General features: G+C 37.6%; 3 protein-coding genes across 4 annotated transcripts in view; 1 reads left to right on the top strand and 2 right to left on the bottom strand.

Moving 5' to 3' along the window:
* Positions 1–222: 222 nt before the first annotated feature.
* LOC131297978 (mannosyl-oligosaccharide 1,2-alpha-mannosidase MNS1) lies at positions 223–11,962 on the top strand. Its single transcript, XM_058323220.1, has 14 exons — positions 223–685; positions 1,240–1,287; positions 2,200–2,364; positions 3,555–3,667; positions 5,059–5,124; positions 5,279–5,450; positions 6,752–6,841; positions 7,040–7,164; positions 7,336–7,401; positions 7,922–8,030; positions 8,116–8,214; positions 10,420–10,500; positions 10,573–10,743; positions 11,301–11,962. Exons 1-14 carry the CDS (start codon positions 533–535, stop codon positions 11,547–11,549), a joined length of 1,707 nt encoding a protein of 568 aa, XP_058179203.1. The 5' UTR covers positions 223–532; the 3' UTR covers positions 11,550–11,962.
* Positions 11,963–12,679: 717 nt separating this feature from the next.
* Positions 12,680–26,011, bottom strand: part of LOC131297981 (large ribosomal subunit protein uL30w-like) — a 39,997-nt gene continuing 26,665 nt past the window's right edge. The window contains exons 2-8 of one of the 2 annotated variants that reach the window (XM_058323222.1): positions 14,803–14,878; positions 14,325–14,514; positions 14,110–14,207; positions 13,961–14,018; positions 13,386–13,465; positions 13,189–13,291; positions 12,680–13,104 (exon numbers count right to left, since the gene is read on the bottom strand). In XM_058323222.1, coding sequence (XP_058179205.1) covers positions 12,889–13,104; positions 13,189–13,291; positions 13,386–13,465; positions 13,961–14,018; positions 14,110–14,207; positions 14,325–14,510 — 741 coding nt within the window. In that variant the 5' untranslated portion in view covers positions 14,511–14,514; positions 14,803–14,878 and the 3' untranslated portion in view covers positions 12,680–12,888. Of the gene's footprint in view, positions 13,105–13,188; positions 13,292–13,385; positions 13,466–13,960; positions 14,019–14,109; positions 14,208–14,324; positions 14,515–14,802; positions 14,879–16,830; positions 17,042–26,011 lie in introns of those variants that run through there. The other variant, XM_058323223.1, reaches the window with a different exon arrangement.
* On the bottom strand, positions 17,968–18,825 carry LOC131298808 (putative F-box protein At3g10430). Its single transcript, XM_058324275.1, has one exon. It carries the CDS (start codon positions 18,823–18,825, stop codon positions 17,968–17,970), a length of 858 nt encoding a protein of 285 aa, XP_058180258.1.

Genomic DNA, 26,011 nt, shown 5'->3' with positions numbered 1-26,011 from the left:
CTAATAAAAAAGACAAAAAAATTACTACTTATTAGTATTTTCTAAAGAAATGGAGAATATATCCTACGTCATTAGTTAGTTACTACTACTAATATTCTATCTAATGAATGTTTGAACTTTCAACAAGAATAGTAGAGTAGAGTACAAAATTCTACTACTCCGTATCTAGTACTCCTACGTAGGTGTAGTATTATTCTCTCTCTATTCATAAATCTGTATTAATAGATCGTTCAGTTTGATTTGGTAAGCCTGTCCATCCATCCGTCCGGCCTCTGCTGGACTTGGTTATTAGTCAGAGTCTTCGCTTCGGAGTCCTCGGTCTTCTTCCTTTTTCTTTCTCTCTCGGAGCAATAAAACTTCATCAACGGAACACCACAGAGATCTCCCTCCCTCATCTTTCCTCCTCCGATACAAAATTGACCCGATCCACGGACCAATACTAATCGTTATTCCGATTACTTTCCTGACTTCATGATCGCAGTCTAGGGTTTTGTTCTGCCATTTTTTAGTACTGCATTTCTCCTTACGTGAGATGGCCAGGACCAGATCGGCGTCGAACCGATGGAGATATATAAATCCTGCCTATTATTTGAAGCGACCGAAACGTCTCGCACTGCTATTCATCCTCTTCGTCAGCGCCTCGCTCTTCTTTTGGGATCGACATACTCTTGTCGCAGACCACGAGGTATTTCTTTATTTTCGTTTTTTGTTTGTTTGAAATTAGTTTTGTAGTAATTAGATCCGTTGATGTTTCTCCCACAATTTATGACTCAGTTGTTTCAGTGTGGAATTCGCGCATGATTTTATTCAATCCACCCAGTGGAGTTAAAGGCACCTTTTTAGTTAGAATTTTGCGTCTTAAAATTTCGTGCCTTTAACAAAATTAGACTCAATTTCAAGACGCCCTATGACGAGGTAGACTACTATTTGCATTTTATACAGGTTAAGAATATTCTTCAATTAGTATATGGAACTGACGATGGATTCAATCCTGGATTTGTATCTATGTTGCGATTTTGATAACTATGCTAGTGTGAGTGATGAAGTTCCTTCCCGGGAGTAGTGTCTTTTGGAATGTATTTGTACTTCTGTTGTTGCAAGATATAGAAAAAGAAGACTCTCATCTTGTAAATGTTCCGAGAAACAGTGCGATAGTAGTACCTTTTGTGATTACATTTCTAGGGTGGGGAGAATCATGTCTAATTTCCCATGTTTAACAAACCACGTTTGGTTTTACAGGAGGAGCTTTCTAAGTTGAATGAAGAATTAATCCGGTTGAAAAATATGGTAAGGGATGAAAATTCTTATTCCTGGCCTGTATTTTAGCTTTGTGTACTTAAATTTCACCTTGGAAATTCTGCTGTCTCCTTTCCTGGTTACCTATAGATATGCCCTTACGTTTCAATTTGCATGGTGGTGTAAGCAATCTTTTCGTTTTTCTCTAGTTTTACAGCATCATTCTCCTTGTATTATACTTCGATTTGATGTTCCATGCAAATTTTATCCTCTTCCTCTGGAAGACGTGAACAATGCAATCGGAAAATCTGCTGAAACTAAAAGACAGCGTAAATAAAGAGGACAAAGTTGATATTTGTCAGAGCTTGCTCTATACTTTTATGGCTAGTTTGTAATAGTGTACCCTCTTTGTGCAAGAACCCCACCAACTTTATTTAAGCTGCTGCTCACTCTTGCTAACAGTGTGTTAACCATTGTAATAGTTATGTCTTAAAGTCCTAAAATCAATTTGAACCAGACCGATTGGGGATAAAATCCTCTTTTATTCCAGTTCAGAACGAGTCATGATGACTCAGCTTGTTTGTAGTGATAGTGGTGTGTCTTTAAATCATTGGATCAAAAATCCGCTTCGAACTGATTCATTCATTTTGACTCTGCCGGTTTTATAAACCCATGTCGAAGAGTTTGAGGTTTATATACATCATTTGGTCCATCCCCTCAGGGCAAGCACTTTTTGCCAACTGATTGTTGAAAGCAAGTTAACTTAAGAAAGTCCGTTGACAGCAACAAATTTCTTTTAGTATCTTCATTTTGACTCTTCTCCAACTTTGTCTCAACTCTTCCAAATGACAACCAACTTGAGCTATATTTTCATATGCAACATATGTCAGTATCTTACTTATGTTGTTTCAGTTTGCAAATGGTTGAACTCTTTTGAACCAAATATTGGATTGGTACTTGCAGCTAGAAGAGCTAAACATTAACAAAGGAGTTTCTGGTGGAAAGATGGGCAAAAAAGATGTTATAGATGACCCTATCAATATTCAGCGAAGAGAGAAAGTAAAAGACGCTATGATCCATGCATGGAGTTCGTATGAAAAATATGCATGGGGCAATGATGAGCTTCAGGTGCGTTGTAGCTTTGACTGATATTTTTGTTGGTTCCCTACTTTGTTCAGCAATTTGGCACATGTCCACATGTGTTCTTTACTTGTTTTTCTATTGCTTGAGACACTAAAGATATGTTTAGCACGCTTACTTGTGTTGGTTGGGAGCATATGAGTCACATCTAGGATAGGCTTTAAGTTGAGGAAACTAAAGTGGATAGTCTCAAGTGAAGAAATTGGAATTAAAATATTATATGAGACTCTATCCGTATTCATACCTTCTTTGAGCTTTTTAATATTTATGGCTTAAATGCCTGCCACTTATACTTCATGATTCTATTTTTCGTATTTGCATTTTTGCCCCCTTTACTTGCACTTAAATTAAGCTTTTAGGACTTATTTTTTAATCTGCTGATACATTATGAGCAGAACTAAATACCATGGGTGAGCAGATCTATCCATACTATCGATAAGTTTGATAGGAGAGGCTGGTTGCTTTCTGATTAGTGTTGCTTGTTAGGAGGGTGAACGAGTCAGCGAGTCATTTCCTCTGGCATTGTGATGTTGTTAGAGACTTAAGGAGCACGTTGTTCCCTTATTTTTGGTGTCCATTAGGTGATATCAGCTTGAGTGGTTGATTTTACAAGAGTATCCATGGGTTCTATTGCAAGAGATAGTTCAAGGCGTGAAGGGTGTGCCCTATGTGCTTGATGTGGAGTTGTGGGGAGGGACAGAAACCAAACAACTTGTGGATGTAGAGACAGCGAGTCCTCCAAAAAATTCACTGACCTTCAAAAGAACTTAAAGGTGGTTGATGGGTTTTTCTTTGTTGCTATGGAGAAGTAGAGCCTGGTGATAGCTGACGATGATTAGTTTAGATAAGTTATTGGTAACTCATATTCCTGGTTGTCAAAGCTTCCCATGGAGCAGTGAAGAGAAGGCCATGTTCTTGAAATAGTTGTTTCATTTATCCTTTACAGGGGAAAAAATGTCATTAACAGAAAAGAGGGGAACAAGTACAAGGAAAAGAAAGGTGGACAAGTAATCCTCTGATAAAAGAAATTCAAAATTTGAGTCCCAGATTGGTGGCTTTCTTTTTGCCCTGAAGTTCTAGATTGGTAGTGTTTTATCCTGTATTTTTTCGGCTTTCTGAGGTTTGGTTGTAATACTCATACACAATGTATGCCAAATTTTGCATTTCTTTGCTGACAGCCACAGACGAAGAATGGTGTTGATAGCTTTGGCGGTCTTGGAGCAACTCTGATAGACTCACTGGATACATTATATATAATGGGTCTCGATGAGCAGTTCCAGAGAGCTAGAGAGTGAGTTTCACTCCTTTTTCCATCTGTGATGTTGTAGATTAATGTTTTTATCTATTTGGATATTATTACATCATTCTTGATCTTCAATGGAACCACCTATCAATTAGTACATTGTTTTGGAAGATTCCGTTTTGCATAGGACTTAAAGTCGGGGACTTCTTGCAATTTAGATGACAGCTAACCACCTCTCTCTCTCTCTCTCTCTCTCTCTCTCTCTCTCTCTCTCTCTCTCTCTCTCTCATGTGCGCGCGCGCGCGCTCACTTGTTTGACAGTTTTACCCCATTTGATTTCCTTTTACTTGGACTAATAGATCTTGAGACTATCTTTTGTGCTATGATTGATACGAAATCCAGTTGGGGAGGGCCTTAGATTTGGTTTTTCATATTAAGAGCCTTATTTCTACATCATTTGGAATTGGGTAATCTTCAGTTGAAGTTTTTGGTAAATGCACTTCTATATGTTCCAACAGCAGGTTCATATATCCTTAAATTTCTGTATCCTGAACATCATCCGGTTTCTAGAAGGCATCAAGGTCTCATTTAAGCAGGTCCTCGGCCAATGACCATGCTAAAAATTACTGCCAACTTTCTTTGAGAATTTGATGGGTGTTCAGGTTACCAAGCTCTACATGTTAATCCATGGCAGCTTGGACATTATTTCTTACCTTTGCTTGTTTCCATGACTCAGCTTCATCATGTTTTTATCCATTTTGACTCAGATTTTCTGCCTTCGAATACCTTGATATCCACTTTACTCATAGCACTAGACCAACCTGTTCTTTTTCGTGGGACTTCTTCCTCTTGAAATCTGGTTCCATGATTGTGGTTGGTGCAGAGGACTTAAGCCCGTTTGCATTTATTTCTCCAAATAGTTATTTCTCTTTGTGGGAATAAGCTGATTCATGAAACTATTGATTGATTACTCAACTAAAGTCTTTAGTCTATGCTTTAATTGCCTCCACGTGGTGGGAACAGCTATAGCTATGAATTCAGTTAAATGGATCAAATGGGAGAAGCTATCTGCATTTGACTCCTAGTGCTTATCTAGTCAAACATGCTCATTACTCATACATGCTCTCTTTTCAGTGGTTCAAATTAAGTTTTACTTGTTCATTTCAGGCTCTCTTGGTGTTTTTACTATCTCTCCTCTTTGTCTGCCCCAATTTGTTCTTCATTGCATGACTTCTCTTTTTTTAACATCCTAGTTCACTTGCTTATGATCCTTGTACTCTTATCTTCTTCTACTCTTTCTGTTGCTGATCTCCTCTTCTATATGTATGTAGACATACAAATAGAGCAATCAATTGTATGAACGCAGTTCTTGTTTCTTTTACTGCTGTTTGTTTTATTGCTTGGTATCATCTTTGGTAGTAATAACAAAATCATTGCAGGTGGGTGGCGAGCTCATTGGATTTCAACAAGAACTATGATGCCAGTGTCTTTGAGACAACCATAAGGTTACTTTATAAGGTTTAACTTTTTTTGTTTTGTTAAATTAGTTCATTCATTTCAGAAGAAATGTATTGTGCTACTGTTCCATAGTGACATAGCCTGAGTGGCGTATTAGTTATCTTCCTGATCCATTAATTTTCTTCTTTTCTTGTACTCCAGAGTTGTGGGCGGACTTCTTAGTGCATATGATCTCTCAGGGGACAAAGTTTTCCTTGAAAAAGCTAAAGATATTGCTGATAGACTGCTCCCTGCATGGGATACACCTTCTGGCATTCCCAGAAACATCATTAACCTGGCACACGGAAATGCACATAATCCTTCATGGACTGGGGTAAGCTGTGATCTTTGTTTATTTTTAAATGGTAGCATTAAGTTGGCTATGGAGCTCCACGTTACTTGATTTCTCTCCTCTTGCGTTATCTATAGAGACATTTGTTTCAGCTTGTTAAAGCATCAAACTCAAAACCATTAGGAATAAGAGGAGAGGCCTTTTAAGACTCATACACTTGTTTTGGAGGAGATAATTATACGATTCAGATTATAGCACTTTGTGTATAGGTAAAGAAATGGTCCACTATAGTGGACCACCGCGAAACAATGTGCACCAAGGCACAAACAAAGGGGCCTTGTTCAAATGTGTCTGAATGCCTAGCTCTGATTTCTTGTTGAAGCACCGGCTCAACATTAATTGGCAATGAGTGGAGAGAACTTCATGCTCATATACTAGTTTGGGGGGAATGCGGAACAAATTGTAGCTCATCCGCATGAATTTGAATTTATTTCACTGCCTTCCTATAAGATATCTGTAGGAAACTTTATTTGGACCTATCTCTTGTATTTAGTTGTCGGTACTTGGAAGCTCTCTAAGTCTCTATCATAGTAGCTCCATACCATTACCTTGTGTGCCAGCCACCTCCCCTCCAAGGGAACTCTTGCAGATCCGAGCTCGGTTGCTCTACTCGAAGTGCCTTGTCTCGGAGCAACTAGCCCATGTCCGATAGGCCTGAGACAAGTGTACATTACTCTCTGGTTCATCCCTGCCCCCCTCCCCTCTCTCGCTCGCTTGTTCTCCCCAGTTGTATGAATCCTTACGACCACCTCGAACGGTCATGAGCCGTTGTAGTTCCAGCCATATTCCCAGGAGACACAACCACTTCCACCTCTACCATCCACATTAGTTGATCTAGTTTGGAATTGTTCCCAGAAGGGGTTTTGGTCAGTATCTAGAATTTACGACAGCATTGTTTGCGGTTGGATTATGTGCGCAGATACCGAAATAAGCCTTATGTCCCACTCAATTCGGAATCATTTGCATGAATCCTTTTTCTTCATTTTGCTCTGAAATATTTGTGCAGATCAAGAAAATAATTTTATCTGCAACAGTAACCATGAAGTAGATCTTTGCTCCATTTTTTGCATTTTCTCAGAGGGAATATGGCATACCACTACCATGAAACCACTCTTGGCGCGACAACTTTAATACTTAGCATCTATTTATGTATTCATCGTTCTATCAACAACAGTCTAAACAAGTTACAACTTGTTCATAATGGTTTCTTTGTTGTGTTTTGTTTGTGTCAATACAGTTCCCTTTGTTTGGCTATATAAATTTACTTTGTTACCTGTTCTTAGGGCGAGTCTATCTTGGCAGATTCTGCCACCGAGCAGCTGGAATTTATTGCTCTTTCTCAAAGGACAGGAGACCCCAAGTATCAGCAAAAGGTAAATGGTAAATTCACTTCTGTGTCATATGGAAGGAAGTCTTATTTAACCTTTTTTCTTATATGGAGCTTCGATGTCATCAGTAACTAAAATGAGTTGGTGTTGCGTGGAATAGATGATTGGTTTCTATCTTACGTCACATATGTTGGAGGTTATTTATTTTCTCAGGGACCTGAAATAGATACATCAATGTTTCAGGTGGAGAATGTTATCTTACAGTTAAATAAAACCTTTCCTGCTGATGGCTTGCTTGGCATCTATCTTGATCCCAATAGAGGGACAACATCATACTCAACAATAACTTTTGGGGCCATGGGGGACAGGTATCAGCTGTCCAGTACTTTGGCCTGTTTCATGTGAATTTGGCTGATCTTTTTGACATCATTAGTTGTTAATTTTGAAAGCAGCCTCCCATTGTATTGATCCTACCAAAATACATACTGTCAATCTGCTTCTGTAAGTTTAAGGTCTTGAATGCAATATTTGTTTTGCAGTTTTTACGAATATTTGCTCAAAGCATGGATACAAGGAAATAAAACTGCTGCTGTGAAGCATTATAGGTGAGAACTCATTCCTTGAATTATTCATTAGCTGCTGTTAATCTTGTACTACTTGGAATGTATAAATTACGCTTCTCTTAGGACCTGTTAGTCGTTGACATGTAGCTGTAGTGATCGAGAAATTAACTGCAATTCAAGGTAAATATGACGAGTTTGTCATGATGAACATGTTTGTTACTCATGGAACATGTCCTTCCCTACACCTATCCTTGTTTCTGGGGGAGAAGAGTGGAAGTTGATACTTACTGAGAATTTCATAGGTCCAATTAATACAAATTTGAGAGGTTAAAATCGAGAAGAGAAGTCAATAGTTCATTAGAAGATCATCCTTTGTCAAATATGGAAAAGCTGTTTTTAGATTTCTTGGATTGTAGAATTTTACTCTCTTTGGTTTATGTTGATTTAAATTTGATGCATGCTATTGCTTGCCAATTTTTGTAAAGGAAACTGAGATCTGTAAAATATGTATGCCTTTCTTGACTCTCCTTATGAGAACACTTTATTTGAACTCCGGAAACAGAGAAATGTGGGAGACATCAATGAAAGGTCTGCAAAGCTTGGTTCGGAGAAGTACACCGTCATCTTTTACATACCTCTGTGAGAAGACGGGGGATGCAATTAAAGACAAGGTGATAGAATAGAACAAGTTAGTAGTTAGATACAGATGCTTCTGATTCACTCGTGATGGTTGCATTCTTGCATGAATATTTGCAGATGGATGAGTTAGCATGCTTTGCTCCAGGGATGATTGCCTTGGGGGCATCCGGATCTGGTCCTGATGATTCTCAGAAATTTCTCTCACTTGCAGAAGAGGTATTTTTCATTTCTGTCTGATATTTTCTATGTGCTGTGGTCAATATGTAATCTGTGGCCATAAAATAAACGACCCATACTTTTCTTGTGAGCCATTTTCCATGCAAACAATTTAGTCTGTAGGGGCACGAGCATTATATCAACCTATGAAGCACAGGTGCTTCTAAAACCCCGTCTTACCCAACACATAGATGAAGCTAAGTTGATAAGACTTCCTCTTTTTATGCTTATCATGATAGTACAAGAAAGATTTTGGCCTACAGGTTCTTGCTAAATTACTAATAGCATCAAACTCTGATTTGAACCTTCATATGGTGTTAAAATATTATTTAATGTTGGATTCTTGATTGCCTATGTCATTTAGCTATTTCTTTATTTGAAGTGCAGTGCAAATGTGCAATTAATGTGTGTAATACATTACTCTAGACTATAAAACTACACATGTTATAGTCATGACCTAGTCGTACCCGTACCCTCCATTTTTTTCGCCACATTGACATAATTGTACCCCTACACGTGCTTCTTAGATATCAACTTTTGAGGGGGAACTTTTTAAGATTTTGAATTTCATTCAGTTTCCAGATGACCTCTTCCTAGCTTTCACCCAAATATCTGTTTAACAGAATTAGTTTGTCTTTATATATTTTGGAAGCTATTTTGTGCACTTCCATTTTGTGCCCATTGAGACTATATGTTTGACAAACTTGGAAGAACTATTGGATTCTAAACGTCATATTATAGTTTAAGTCGTTAAAGAAATTATTGTTGTAAATATGCTTGAATTGTCTAGCAAATCTTCGTAAACACCATTTACCCCCTAAAATAAAATAAGTATAGTAGAATATATGATTGTTTGGCGTGTTCACATTTCATTGGATGCTTAAATTAGATGGTTACACTTAAGACACATTTCTGCATGTTTGCATTTGCCTCCACACTTTTATGATGGGTACGCAATGCAGGGTAAATATAGGCATTAGGCACCTAAACGCCTACCAACATCCTAGAAATGGTAGCTTGAACGTTAGCAGATCACTTGTCAGCTCGCATGAGATATGTGTCCAGTCCCGTAAGAACTCCTGATGGAACCTGAAGACTAGCAATCTAAGTAGGGATACGGACACAGACACGGCAATTCTAAATAAATGGTTGTACATGGCAGACTTGGCAGTGGACACAAGCGAAAAAAATGTGTCTACATTGCCAACACCAAGCAGTTACGAGTGTTGGTGCTTCATATCTAGCAATCTAACCTTACTTGATGTGTTAATTGATCTTACCTTTCCGGAAGACTAACAATCTGAGTAGGGATACGGATACGGACACTGACTCGGACATGGGACACGGCAATTCTAAATAAATGGTTGTACATGGCAGTGGACACAGGCGAAAAAAATGTGTCTACATTGCCAACACCAAGCAGTTACGAGTGTTGGTGCTTCATATCTAGCAATCTAACCTTACTTGATGTGTTAATTGATCTTACCTTTACAGATGTTAGGGACATCTTCTTAGCATAATGAGAGTCTTTTGTCCCCCCACAGGAATAATAGATAGGGCCTAGGTATGTCAAATGGCTCAGTACAAGTCACGGGAATCCTGGGCCTTGGGTTAATAACTAAAGAAAAAACCTTTTGGAGAGGTTAAGCTACCTTAGGCATCTCCAATTGAAAGGAAGTGATCTCACCAGTCAATTTACACTAGTATCTCCTCGGTATCTTCTGCAGGCCTGATTCCTCTGCCTCTAAGCAAGGTTCCTTCTTACAGAAGCGTATGCACATACATGCCATGAAATTTAGGAGTTTGTTAGGCGATGCCTTTAGGCCCACCACTGCCTCTCTGCTCCCAGCTGGGTTGCTTCATCGCTCACCTAAATTCCCTCTCATTCTCCAGTTCCTTTGGTATGCTTTTCCAGCTTTCACGAAACCTCCCCTACCACCCAATTTTACGTTGTTTATTTGGTGAAAAAGCAAACATATTTCAAGTTATCTTAATGTCTTTCCTGTGCTTTGGACTAAGACTTCTTTTACACTTCTGTGCTTTTATTTGGATGCACAACTTTATGTTGGGGATGTATTTCAGCTTTTGAGAGGTGTTCATTTTCAGTGTAGGGATTTATATTGTGCATTCATTGCTTCAGAGGTATATGTCACATACAACACTTATGCTCTAGGCTTATCGTTGACTTCTTGTTTCTTTATGCAGCTTGCTTGGACGTGCTATAATTTCTATCAGTCAACGCCAACAAAATTGGCTGGAGAGAACTATTTCTTTCATCCTGGGCAGGTTAGTTTGAGCTCTTTTAGGATTTAGTGGTTACCTTTGGTCGTTTTTTGATGCTTCAATACAATTTTTCAGGACATGAGCGTGGGTACATCATGGAATATATTGCGACCAGAGACAGTGGAATCGCTCTTTTACCTCTGGCGATTGACTGGCAACAAGACATATCAAGAGTGGGGCTGGAACATATTTGAAGCATTTGAAAAAAACTCTCGTGTTGAGGCGGGATATGTTGGATTGAAGGATGTAAGCACTTCTCAAACCCATGATTTCAGATTGTTTTTCAATTTCAAGACTCAGTCTCGCTCTAAACTGTTTCATCGCTGACCCAGCTCAATTTCAAGAAGTATTTGAGATGATTTACGTTGCATAAAGTAAATGAAATTGCCTGCTAGAATGATCTTTATCACTAAACTGGCAATGTATCTGTGGGGAGATGCAATTAAGTACTCCAAACCTTTTCTGTGAAGTTCAAGGTTCGCACTGTAGTTGATTTTCTTGTAGTTTATTGAACCAAGTCTCATGGAATGAATTCCTAGTATGTGTCGATTGGTGATTTGATATTTCCTCTAGAAGAGTTGGAAGAAATTATGAGTGTATCTTTGCCTTTATCGGTTTATCCCAAAAGAACCACGATTATTATTTTGGACGAATGGTTTTTGTGTGGGTTACTGATACTTGAAATGCCATCCCAGTTCACACCCTTTCTGATACCAAGAGCTATATGCTCTGAAAGAAAACTCATATGTTGTCTTCAGCACTGTATATTTTACTTTTCAGCTACTGACTATTGGTGTTCCCAGGTTAATTCTGGTGTCAAAGACAATATGATGCAAAGCTTCTTTCTAGCTGAGACACTCAAGTACCTCTATCTTCTTTATTCACCCTCTTCAGTCATCTCCCTGGATGAGTGGGTTTTCAACACGGAAGCTCATCCTCTGAAAATTGTCACAAGGCATGACCAAGTACAGAATTATGGAGGCTTAGATAAGCAGAATAAACCAGTTGATAGGTCACGTGGAAGAAAAGAGGGCCGATTTGTTGATTATTAAGATTTTTATTGGCAATTCTCTGATCATTAATTACCACTGTTGCTTGAAGATTCGGCCTTTTTTACTTGGAGAGATGAAGGTCTTGCATTTGAGTGTATCGGAAAGCATCCACTTTCCAGTGCTTGAAATCGGTGCAACAATCACAAGGTTGGCTGTTTTGCTGAATATATTATGCAGCTCAACTGATTCAACTTGCGCTAGACAGTGTTGTTTTGTATTTTATGGTAACTTATATTGTTGGCCCACATTTTGAAAGTGATGGCTATGTATGTAGCATAGAGTATGAGAACTTTACATATTGTTATCTATTGGGGAATTCCACATAGTATGTACCCTAACGAAAGAAAGGTCAACACTAAAGCCTATGGCAGTGCTTAATCTTACAGAATTGATCATCTGTATTCAAGTTTTTACCTGTTTGTGTAACACTCAGTAGTTATAATGCTGCTATTCTACTTTGTGACTACATCTGATTCTCTTCAGAGTACAAGGAAGTTGGTGAGGTGGTATCTGGTCCAAGATGGACTATCTGGTTGGTATCTGGTCCAGGATGAACTACCTGGATCGGGAACGAGACATGTATTGAATGATTGCCAAGCAGATAGAACACAGGAGATCGCCAAGAAGATGACCGCATTTTACGAAAAAAATAATAAAGATGACCAACATCGGCATCTAAATCATTCCGCTACTTTGAAAATGCCTTGTTATGCGGGTGTACCCTAATGTTGTTCATGTAAAGACCAGTACAAGTTGAAGGATATGTATAGCTTGAGAAGCTAAGAACAACCATGAACTAGCATGGAAAGCAGAAGAGAGAATTAATTCAGCGCACATTAAGCACCATATCGCAATGCTGCATCATCCAATCATCGCCCACTCTTCGGCAAGAGAGTAGTTCTTTTTGGAACTCTCCTTGTGCCTCCTCGGTTGCTCAAGATGAACCCATGTGTGAATGTGAGCGACAAAAGGTTAACTCAAACATCACACTTCCAAATTCCAACAACTCCATCAAGTACCAAAAATGTTCTTAGGAAGGCAGTTGGGAGTTCTCTGGAAAATATGCAAAATGAGGGGCTGCCCATGAAAGCAAATTTGGAATGGCCAATAAAGTCTGACTTTTAGCACTATAACAGCCAACAAAAACTCAAAATAAATTAATAGATATAGCTTCCCTTACAAAAAAGAAGAAGAGATTAATGTGCCAACACCAATACAAAACTTCGTGATTTAAAAATCCAACACTCTCAAACTTCAAATGAGAATGACAATGAGAATAGAAACAGAATTAAAAAGCTTTCAACTTGCACTAACACATAGACAGAACCTCTACCAAAATCTAGTTCATCCTCCTGATGAGCTCATTAACATAGTCTTCACGATTTCCAGCGTCTCCTCCTTCAACATAGTGGTTCCTCTTCTTCTTCAGACCACCCAAGGGTGCCTTGAGTTTGAATGGCCAGAGAAAGTTATTAGCCTCCTTGAAATGAGGCCCAACAGTCATGATCTCGTGAATAAGATCTTCAATGCAAATGATACCATACTTTCCCAAACCCTACCATCATATCAATAGCATTTTGAATGAGATAAAACGTAAAGCTACAGACACATAGGACTAACAAAATGCAGACACACGAACCTGCTCAATAACTGAATTGTCTGTCAAAGCAATCCGGTGCTTATTTAGCTTGCCATAGCCCCTCTTGTAAATAAGTTCCCTTACGCTCTTCAAATTAGGATATCTGGAACAAGCACATGGTCACCAAATGATACTTTGGCCAATAATTCATAAAACAGATTCTCACGAACTAAAAGTATAACAAGGGAGATGCATACCCATAAGTCACGTAAGGCTCAACCCTATGCAGCATATTCACTGTTGCTTTGTTTACTTTGAGGAAGACACCGTTGAAAATCTGTTGCAAGAATTTACATACTTTAGGTGGGGAGAGAAGGAGAGAGGTTAAAGTTGTACCATTCCAGCTTTAAAACCCATATGATGGAGCACTAACATGCTTTTCATCACAGAGGGCTTATTCTTTGCCAGTAAAAGCTGGATATTGGACCCAATGCAGGCTTAACAAAATAAAAATAAAAAATTCTACAAACCCAAGCAGTTGACAGTCGCGCTGGGATTTGTCCTTCTATGTAATTTTTCCAATTACCCAGCATGACTAAAGATATCAGCCCAAAGAACAAAACCTAATACTGTAACTCAATTCTATTAATTCGTAAAGAATGCCTTTTGTCTCAACAGAATGGTTACCGGATACTAATATGTATCCAGGATATCTAAGACTTGAAGCCTTTTATTCAGGGCAGTCAGTACAAAGCAAATCCCAGAGGGGTAGATTCCATTTTTCATGACAAGCCCTCGTTGAGGTTTCAGGCTAAAGGTAGTGTCAAGTTACCTGTCTCAAACGCAGGAGCTGCAATATCTTCCTTGTCTTTGGATCCATAGCATTGATACTGAACAGTTCCAGACGTCAATGCATATGAGATGAGCAGTACTTCCACCAAGGACACTATCCAAATTTAACTTCAAATAAAAGCAACCTACCCTCGAATGCGAACAATGAACAAAAGCTTTGCTTCAGGCTTCACATAAAACCCTCCTTTCAGTCTTGCCTCGCGCTTCAACTGAATGAGCTCCTTTTGCTGCATCAAAAACAAATAATTTACCATTTCACCAGTCACGCAAACTGTTGTCTTAAGAGTATTAACAGATGGTAATAGTTATAAGAAATTATGAAATAGAAGTACAAGTGCAGTTACCTGCTCCTCATACTCCTTGGTATATTTCTTAGCTCTGATAAAAATCAGCTTCCGGTTCTCAACATTCTTCTTTTTCAAAACTGCAAGTTCTTCCTTCTTCTTCAAAGCCCACTCCTCATTCCTCCTCTCTTTCTTCAACACTGACTCTGGAACCACAGGCCCTGGTTTGGTTTGTGCTTCAGACATCTCTCTGCAATCAACATAATCAGATCAACAACCAAGTAACAACTTTTACGAAATGCGGCCACCACAGCCAATCCTCATGTCATATATCTTAACACAGGTTGAGACCCGTGGCAAACCCATTTCCACTACATTGCAATCGAAACAGTTGTACATGAACTTTGAAGTGTTGCTAAAAAACAGTATAGTCTATTCAATATTTCACGCCAAGTAGTGAGAGAGAAAAATTTCATTTCATTTTTGCTATCGCGGATAGATTGAAGCAAAAATGAAATGAAAATCCGCATCTACTCACTCAATCCTGAAGAACAACCGCGGCTGCAGGGGAGTGTGTTTGTGTTCTCTCTGCAGCCCTCTTCCTCTCCCTCTCTCTCAGAGTGTGAATTAGGGTTTTGAATGGGTCGTTTGGTTTTTGGGCTTCAGTAAATCCAAGGGCTTGGATATGTGTTAGGTGCGGGTTTGAATCTTTGATCCTTGGCAAATGCGACATTGGGCTTTTACGTGAAAGAGCCGAGTCAACTTAATTAAGGTGCTCTTCTAAGCCCAAGCCCAAGCCCAAGCCCAAGCCCAGCCTCTCCCCTTTTCTTTTCTTTTCATTTCATTGAGTTGGTTTCACCCAAGCCCAGATAGTTGTGCGCACTACATTACAACTTGAAGAGTCAACATTACAACTTAAATGTGTTTTAAACAGATACTAGGCCATGTTCGTTTTTAGACTCTAGATCCAAACCTTTTTCAATTCTCAAAATCCAAAACGAACATAGTCTATAATATAATTCTCAATTGATTTGATTTTTTAACAGGTTTTACTTTTTGCCTTAACGTTTTTGGTAGTAATTTTTTTTAGCTTTTTGTTGTAATTTTTAGGATTAATAAAACTTTAAACTGTTGAAATTAGAAAAATATAAAATTGTGGGCCGATGTTGAAAAAGGTTCATATGAGACGACGCTTTAGACCAAAGAACAAAAATATGACACGAATCAAACAAAAATTCAGAAAAAACGAACAAAACACGTAACAAAATAGACAAAAAAAAAGTTAAGGAGAATGGAGCAATGTATTAGTACAAACTTGTGGAAGGATAATGTAATTAAAGTATTTGACATGGGAAAATGATTTTCACACTCTCTTTTTTGATTACGACACACTTTTTGTCTTTTAGTAAGAAAAATATACACAAAAATTTCATTAAAAGACAAGTGATTGAATGCCATATTAATAATAAAAAGGAAGCACAGAAATCATTTTTCTTTGATATGCGGTCTAAAAGTATATTATAAGATTGTTGATCATTAATTCATCTAAAACTTTAAACTGTTAGAGAGATGGACAACTTTATCTCAAGAAACTTTGCAATGAGAAGGAAGCCGATGATTAAAATACAGTGTGAAACTGAAAGGGAACTGACCAGACTACACGGGGTGCAGTCTTCCAAAAAAAACACAAAGGCTAAAGAATAGAATCCCTTCCCCAGAAGAATAGTAGAGTACTAACCCACTTGTTTGAAATTATCGGTGGTTATTCCATGACAAACACGCCAAACGACAATATTGCTTTATTACTCTTCAACCTAAAAAGAGACCTTGTTTTACTCATGTCTTATCCGGTTCACGATTTCCCAACAGCATGCTAACACATGGCCTTTAGGATGTACTACTACTACTACTATATATATGTGTGTGTGTCACCCTTGTGACTTGGGTTGGGATTTCCTTAAAAAGATTGCCTGGAATACAAGGACTTTATACAAGTCGTTTATGCTAAATTAAATTTTAGTTGATGCATGTTAAGAGAATGGCATTCTCAAAATTCATTATATTGTAGGTTTTAGCCCGTTTAGACAATGGAGACAACTCAACCATAGTCGCTCCATCCTTGTCTCTTTTGAGGATTTCAATATTATAAGAAAACATTATTCATTTTTGTCATATTTCATTTCTCTTTTATTCTTCAACTTTTTTAGAAACATCGTCATTATTTTTTCTTGTTACTAGCAAATAATTTTGTTTTTTAAAAAGGTAAGAGAGTAAACTAATCAATTTTTTGCCTATGGTTTTAAAACTGAGGCAATCTTTTTGGGACATTGCCAAAGAGACCAACAAATGGAAATGAAAAGAATAGTTGAATTGTAGAGTGCATTGAATTTAATTCCCTATGGTAACTGGTAGTCTTCTTTTTTTAATAAAGTGCGAGATCTTTATTAAGCTCCACCACAAAAACCGAAGTTTAGGGATGGCAACCCTTTACACCAGCACCAAAAGATAACCTATCATCAACCAACAAAAGAACCAAATGAAAACTATATAGAAGACAAAATTCTGCTAGATAAACCCCAATTTCTGCACAGAGGTTGGTTCTTCATAGAAGGCTTCGCATTTCTCCTAGAGCTAAGGAAATCTCTAATATCAGCTGCAATTAATTTCATAACCTAATTATGCCCCATTACTTTTCCCTGAAAAATTCGACAATTTCTCTCTCTCCATAGTCCATACGCTGTTGCTGCCAGAGAACTTTTAAGACAAAAATAGATTTCAAACTGGTACTCTTCACCTGTACACAAAACCAGTCAAGAACTTCCACGAAGTTACTAGTGGAAAGGGGTTATTGAGTAGTAGTTTATGGGTTGTATTGTTTACACACGGGTGGTTTGAAGCTAACTTAACTAACCTATCAAGGCGGGAAATTTCGCGGAAAGTTCGCAGGCTTTAGTTCTCTCTCTCTCGTTTTTTGGTTGGACCAATGTCTGACTCTCAGTCAATCACAGGTCGTCAATGGGAGCCACAAAAAAAAAAAAGAAACAGGCAAAGGAGGCAAGAGAGAAGGTTTCAACCATCCGTATCTCTCTGAAGCTGTTGATACATACATCATCATCCAAACCACAAGCGAATAAAAACATTACTAACAATCATTACAACCACAGTCATGCTCTGTCAAATGAATGAAAACCAAACATGGTCTCATTTAATCAATAACGATAATGCAAACTAGAGTAACTAATTTCCAAATCCTCCCTTAACTGAAATTAGGCTTTCTTTGTACATAAAATTCCACTCGCCAGAAATCTTCACATTCCTAGCCTGTTTGGTAACAATGTCATACAAGATTAGTGTGTCAAGTTCAGATCTCCATTTTCGGATTAGAAGCTCATTCTTATTTCAGAAACCCAGAGGGGCCCATGAACCAGGAATTGGCACTTCCACAGTTAATTCATCAAACCACATGTATGAGGATTTCTCAACCTCAACCATGCAGTCGAAGTCCTTCTTCATCACCCATACTTCAATTGATGTGCGGCCTTCCTCGAGGAAAGAAAAAATAACCGCAAGAGAATCCCTTATCAAGCCAAGGCTACACTCCTTCCGTTTGATGTAGTCTACATTGGGGAAGAGGGTTAGCTCCTGCGTGAAGGTGTTGAATTTCTCTGGAAGACGTGTCATGTGGAACAATTCCTTACTCATGTCACGAAAGAACCTGCCCCTCATAACAACTGACACTGCGTAAATCGTAATTGTGAAGCGCGAACCAATGAAAAACACCATCGTTTTTGTTGTATGTGTTGATTTGTGGACCATCATGAATAAGTACCTTTGGGGAAAAATGATCAGCGTGGAGAACTCTCCAAGGACCGGAACTGAAATCGTAAACTTCAACAGAATTATTGTAAACACCAAAATCATCATCCCCAAAATATGAAAACTTAACCACCTTGTAACTTTTGGTTTTGAGATCAAGACCAAACCCTACCAAACATCTATGTAACTGGCCATATGGTGGTAAGTCACAAATGGACATGGGGAGAATGCTAAATGCCCTTGTTGCAAGGTTCCATAGCGCAATAGTTGGTACCTCTTTGGTACTTCCATAGATTCCATCCTTACCGATACTCCAGACGTCGTCACACGAACCTAAAATTAAATCTGCTTTCCTGTGAAACCCGAAAGTAAGATTCACAGGTTGAAAGTCATATCTGGAGCATTTTACGAAGGTGTGAAAGCCATCATGCCCAACCAAGAGACCGTTATGGTTAGCGTTCCAAATGACCAGCCTAGTAGGAGCATCCTTTTCGAGATGAGAGGCAATAAAACTAGGGTTTGTGGGAATAGCACGCCATGTTTTACAGACACACTTTAATTGCATTAGAGATTTGACAGGCAATCTCGAGAGGATTTCAAACAAAAGTTCTTCAGGAAGAAAACTCCAGCAATGAAACCTCCTCCTCCTCCTCGTTCTCGTTCTCGTCCTACTCCTCCTCCTTGCAAACGATTGATCCTCCTCCTCCTCCTTGCAAACGAAAAAATATATAAAAGCTCGGAGCATGAATAATAATAATCTGTTTAAATGGGAAAAAGAAGAAGGGTATAGTAACTATTTGACTTGTTTGCATTGCAGGTAAAGCTGTTTCAATTGTTATAGTATTCGGTTTGAGTGAATGGGCTTTGGGATCATTCTGATTGGAGATTGTTTTAGTAGTAATTGACAAAGGAAATGAGTTGCCCAAGAGGAGACACCAATTCATCTCCCTAATCAATCAATCAATCAAAACTAACAATCACTAGTCAAACACGAAGAGAGAGAGGGGGAAGGAATTAGGAATAAAGTAACTTTTATGGGGATCGGCTCCTTCTCCTTCCGCCGCCATAGGAGGAGCCATTGGGTGGTCACGCGCAATTTCTTTGCAAAAGCCTCCACGACGACGTAAGGCACTCTTAATGTTTTCGTCCTCGTCTACGCGAGGACGTTGTAAGCCACTTCTAATGTTGTCGTCGTCGTCCTCCTCATCATCAGTGTACAGTGCACTACCTAAAGCCAAAGAGGTATCATCATCATCTTTAGTTTCTCCTTCTTTCTTCTTCTGATTGGTTGCTGTGGGAATCGATAGTAATTAATTAGATTCGACAGGTATCCTGCTTTCTGGTGTCCGATTTTTTACTACTCCGTATCTTCTACTACAATAAAGAGAGTCGGGAGGAGAGAAGAGAGATGGTTACGTGAATAGGTTGTTTATGGAGCAGCGTAATCACAGCTGTTTATTCGCACAATTAATGGTTGAGATTCATATTTAGTAATTCCTACAGGTAAGAATTAGTTTCCAATTTGGACCATCCAAAAATACTTTGAACGTGCGCGATTGAGCTCCGTAACTCTCAGTTCTTGGAACCCTCTGTAAAAAGATTTTCTATATGCCCTAACACATTTTGTAGATTGAAATATTTAAATTTTAAAAAAATAAAACTCGTGAACCATTTTTGGAAGTGATTTTTGGAATTAAATTGTGTCACATCAATTGATATACTAAAATGCGATGAATTACAAAAAATCACTTTTTGATTTTTAGCGAAAACTTAGAACAATTAGGGAAAATCTTATATTTAGTTACTTCCAAAGAAATCGGTTCTCTCTCAAACACCACCATACCCATACTCGTGATAAAGAAATTGGTTCGGCGAGAAATGTCTTCCCTAATTTTAACTGTGAGTCCTACTTATATCGCTCAAAAGGATATAATAAATGGAATTTAAAACATCTCAATGTGAGAGGCATTCAGTATATGTAAGAACCCAAATTTTTATCCTAGATTTTTCGAACAAAATAAAACTTTTTTTCAATTGCTATTCTTGTTTTAATTAGTGTATTAGACTAATAAAGATTTGTCAATGTGATAAACTTTCAATTGACTTTACAAAAATCAAATCTTCAAATTTTCATATATTTTTTTAATGTGATTAACCTAGCTAGATTTAACTTAACCTAATGTGACTAAAGTGACTAACTAGGGTTAGTATTTCTAGTCATTTTATCTATATAATAAAACAGAGCTGTGTTTGAATCCAAAAGACAACCAACGCTCCAGATTTATCTCTTCCTCCTGCATAAATCTCTACCATCCATTCTACATAATGGCATGTCCGTAAATTGATAACTTTTTTTGACCATTTTCTAATCACACATTCCCCTTCTATTTTGGAAATCCGATTTCCATTTCTAGACCCCTCTCCTCTCACGCTATCTCGCTCTCTCTCTCTCTCTGGGACGATTTGTTTTCCAGATTTCCAGACCCTCTCTCTCTCCGAATACGGTCTTCCTCCGCCTCCTCTCATCGTGCAGGTTAGCCAAGACCCCTCTCCCTCTCACGCTATCTCTCTCTCTCTCTCTCTGGAACGATTTGATTTCCAGATTTCCAGACCCTCTCTCTGAACGACCCAACATCAATTATGCTTTAATCTGACTGCTATTTGGAAACGAAGTGTTACGGGTTATTATACCTTCTTCTTCTTTTGTGCAATGTTGATTATACCTTCTTCTTTTTTGGGGCAATGTTGATTCATGCCCTGTACATTATATAATCTGATTGTATTGTTTTCGTGCCCTGTACGTTGTATAATATAGATTTTTCCAGTTCTTTGATTCATGCCCTATTCACATGTTTAGTTGCAGTATAGAATAGGACCAACTTGCACATGCATTGCGTGTATCCAATTTGGAATAGAACCAACTTGCACATGCATTGCGTGTATCCAATTTGTAATCGGTATGTTCAGGCGGTAGTACGTCTTCGGTCAAACCGGAAGTTCCTTATTTTAATGCATCCAAGGTGTTTGTAAAAATGCCTCATACAATAATGAACTTCCTTTATTAAATAATTGGACAATAAAAACAAAATGAACAGCGAGGCTTTTAGAAGAATCTTAAGTGAAGTCAATGTGTGGTATCACTCAATTTCCAGTCCTCGCCTATTAACAGTAGGCAAATGTTAATGGAACACACTTCCCATCTTTGCATTATATTAATGGAACACACTTCCCATCTTTGCATTATAAATGAGCAACTGCAAGTCTGCAGCAAAAGATGGAATAAACATGCAAAAGAGGAATGATACCTCATAAAAGACCAGGGAAACAATTCTCATGCCAACGAAAACTACAATATCCGCCGGGCACCCAAAATACAAAAGCGAAAAGAAAGAAAGGGAAAAGGGACAAAAAGACAAATAACCAGAGAAAAGACAAGTGAAAAAATTAAATGCCATTGCCATGCGATCGAGGAATCCGCGATGGGTAGGACTATGGGGTAGTTCCACGAAGCTTCCTACATTTGTTCCCAAAACCTCAAATTGCAACTGTAGAATTGCTCTGTTATAATTCATTAGCTTTAACTACTATGCCTTCTGCAACGTGGGTCAGTTGAATGGCATAGTGTTCCTTGAGCTCCTCAATATTCAAAGAAATAATGTTTCAGTACATTACGAGACCAATTAAGTTGTTGTCATTCGTCTATGCCAAGCCAATTGAAGCTTTTCTATTCCATTGGTTCACACAAGCAGAGTATAAAGAGCCATAAGCGACTCTATTTTTTCCGTTTCAAGGCGGTGGTCTGCCCCATATCAATAGTATAAAGAGCCACTATTTCAATATTTTCTTTCCAATCTTGGTTTGTGATTTTTTTTTTCTTTTTTGCATTAGGCAATGAACAGCAAAGGAAAGCCAACACGTGTTAGCAATGGAGAAAAAGATTCACGGGTATCACCCTTTGATGTATCTTTTATCTTCTATCTTTATAGTCAATTAGCTAAACGACATTCTAATTTCTCAAATTTGTTTATACACGTATTTCAGGAACAATCCGGTAAAGATATATCAAAAGGAATACTAGCACAATGTGCCCGACGAGAACGAGAACGTATTTTTAAGCAAACCACTGAAAGGCGATCGGAACAACACTCGCCGATAAATACAAGTGTAAGACTCTTATTATTCAAAATCGTGTTTGATTATCTACATTTTCTACCCATGTTTTTTTTAATGTAATTCTTTCTCAATTGTTGACTTTGTACGTAAAGATTCAACCTCTCCGAGACCGGAATATTAGAGCCGATGGGCGAGACCACCATGCCGTACATGTTCCCGAGGCAAGTCTCCATATAATTGTGGAGTTTCTTGCAAACCTAATTAGTACCCGTAATGCAATTTATGTATTTCTTGCATTTGTTTTTAGTTTGTCTTAAATTCTGATGAGTTTCTTAACGACATCCCTTTTTCCTTGGGAAAAGAAGATGCTACCATGACAAAGTAGAAGTGTTTGAGGCAGCAAGTGATTGTACTGCTACTATGACCTGGAAAAGGCCTCTATAGGTTACGTTTTTAGGGTACAAGAAGTTATTGGTAGGCCAAACTTTGGACGCCTGAGTTTCAGATGTTGAATTAGGCGAGTAGAGGAAAGTTAGGTCACGAGACGTTAAAGAATTGTGACCTCGGCATCTAGATAAACATTGTTTTGCTATGAATCCTATAGGTAGTTCAGAGTACATCTTGCTGTAAGCAAATATGTATTCCATAATTTTTATGTTAAATACATGGAGAAAAAATGATCTATGCGGTACAAAATGTAAGCATGTATGATCAATTGTCTGTCTATGTTCTTCTTGGACAAAAACAATCGATAAAAAAAAACCCAGAAGAAAGAACTGTGAAGTTTCTCCCCCTGTGATAAACTTAACCAGATGCTTGAAATTATGCAACAAATCCAAATATGCTGCATGTAGTAGCTTGGAATAACCAATTCCTTAAAAAAGACTTTTGCACAACATATTGTGCCAGGGTGCTTGGGGATTCACCTGATCATAGTTAAGGTTTTCATCAGAGCTGTCCAATGCTGCAATTGTCCCAACTGGTCGACCGCGAAAGAACACTAACGAACGCCTCAATGCATCCAAAGCCTCTGTGACCATCGGATGAGTCTCAAACCCATTTGGTGTTATTGGGGTGTGAACTCCAGTGTCAAAATTGTCCATGAATCTGGAGGAGTTGTCCACATTTCTAAATAAGGGGTGAGGAGACAACCCAATAGTCAAAATTGTCCATGATTGGTCAGAAGAGTGTTGGCATATTTTCAAAGGTAATAAAACGATTTAAATTATTGTAGGTGTGATAAGTTGTCATTTTCATTTAATTTCCAGTTCATATTTATTTGCGATGAATTTAATAATTCTTAATCTTATTTATGTAGGGAAATCGAGAACTGGCAAAGAGACATTGGATTCATCGTGATAAGAGCTTTTTTAAGACATTGAAAATTTGATAATGACATTTTATTTGTTAGGTTAAGTTTTACAAGAATATATTTGGTTTGACGTAGTTAATTTTTATTACGTGTGTTGGGTGATTTATTGATTTTGAAAATTTGTGTAAAACTTGAATATTATTTGCATCTCGAATTGTCCTGTACATATTCCAAAGTTTAATTTGTTCCTACCCATTTTTTTTTAACATGCCCTCCTTTTGCTCATTGTTCCACAAATATCTTTAGTTGTATTCCAAATATGTTGCGCCGTGCCTTCAGGCACGGGCATTCGCTAGTCTATATAATAAAATGGAACTGCTTTTGAATCCAATAGATAACCAACGCTCAAGATTTATCCTTTTCTTCTGCATAAATCTAGACCATTAATTCAACATTCCTTTTAAGTCTTACACGTTTCCCCTTCCATTTTTTGCAAAAAGAATGATTTTTTGAGTGATTTTATTTATTATGGAAGTAGAACAATCAGTTCTGGAATTTGTTAGAAAATATCTGTGTGTATTATACCTATGCATGCATTGAATGGATTTTCAGGTCAAAGGTGTTAGGGCACACATTTGGTATACGTCTCCCCTTTCTTAAATCATGCTTATAATTTGGAAATGTTTTGGAAAATTAATGTATCGCAACCATTATTTATGCATTTTCAATGAAAAATATATCACCACGAAAATACATTTCAAAAAAAAAAAACTACCAATCAGGCCAAATCTTACCACGATTAGAATTAACATATTCGTATATTAACATTAAAGTCCATTATCAAAGTTGACTTTATAATTTCTCTTTTTCTTTGCAAATCGATTATGGCCATTTTTTCCGTGTCCAATTATTATTTTTCCTTTAGTCGTAGTATACTACATTGAAACACCATTTAGTAATGAGAATCTTTGTGCATTTACACAATATGTGATAATTGCTTTAATACTGAATGAATGTTATTTCCTACTTTGCAGGTTCCCATGATGACGTTTAATCTGATGGGAATGACACTTTAAGTTATTTAAAAAATCAATCTAACTTTTTCATTACATTCAATGTCTTTGATAAGGCCCAGACTTTCATTTTTATTGTAGCCCTGGGATTTAACTAGCAAAATGAAGCTTGAATCAAGAACTTCACACAATAGCAATCAGCTTCACTAATCCATCATTAACGTTAAGAACAACTATTTTACGAGTTCTTCATTAGTTTTTGTTCTTGAGTTCTGATCAATTCAATTGACGTCTATTTTAGGATTAAAAAAAATTGTTGTATGTGTCTATTAAAGTTTTGATATCAATGTTGAAGAAATCCGACTAATGGAAAGAAAATTTGAATCATTGATTGACTTTTGCATGTGATTAAAAAGAGAGCAAAATGGGTAGCATTGGATTCATCTCCAATATATTGCTACTCATATTCTTTGCATTGAATTGACCATTTGGATATCTAAATCTTATTTTAAAACACAAATTTTTGTAGGAAAAAAACAACCAATTTTACATCTCATTTTTCAAGCATAATTAATGTATCTCCTTCTCTTGCTTATGTATAGTTCAATCAAATTAGATTTGTTTATAACCTTGGTGAAGAGAAATATTTCTCTCTCAAAATTTTAAAGTTTAAACAGAATACTTGAGGTAATTCTTTATTCATGGTCAGATATGCAATATTAAAAGGAATGCAAATGAGCCAGGATTGAAATTGAAGGCATAGAAGGCAATGTTCAAAGGTAGCATTTCAAGGTTGTTGAAATATTCCTTAGTGATCATAAGTTGTAGCTTAGAGCTGTTGGTTCATATTTTACATGTAAAATTCTATTTGTTTTTTGGATGATTTCAATTAGATCATTTGTTAAGTAAATACGTTAAGTACGAAGTTTGATGTCGGAAGTATGTGCATTGAAAAAGTGTAAGTAGAAAGTTTGAAGTCGGAAGTATTTGGATCGAACACAGGTAGGTACTTTGAATGTATGCTGAAAATTTTAATTGGTCTAGAAAGTTTTATAGATAGAGGAAAATTGAGATGGAGTTGTAAGTGTTCAGCCTTTTGAACTCTCATAATGTGCTCAACGTATTTTGCTTTTATTGCTCGGTTGTGTTATGCCATGTCATCTTTAGATAGCTTGGGGCTTCGAGGGAGGTGCCTCCTTCAAATTGGAAATCGTGCCTCTATGTCTATGATCACCATTAAGAAGACCCTCAAGGAAGAGAATTGATATCCGCGCCCAAACATACGAGCTATTGTAATCATATTAGTTTCGACTCTATTTCCCATATTCATCTTTCTTTTAATTTTTCTTGGTTTTCAAATCGGTGATGAACTGATTTTGTGGCATTGTATGTTGAAGCAAAAAAACAAAAAAATAGTAGGTAGTCATTGTCCTGACCCTTTGCATATATGTTTTGGCGGAAGTTAGGGCGGTTGGAAAGAGCATGTCATTATG

Source organism: Rhododendron vialii, chromosome 8a (genome assembly GCF_030253575.1).
Source record: "Rhododendron vialii isolate Sample 1 chromosome 8a, ASM3025357v1".
NCBI lineage: Eukaryota > Viridiplantae > Streptophyta > Magnoliopsida > Ericales > Ericaceae > Rhododendron > Rhododendron vialii.
This window is presented reverse-complemented; position numbering and strand designations above follow the sequence as displayed.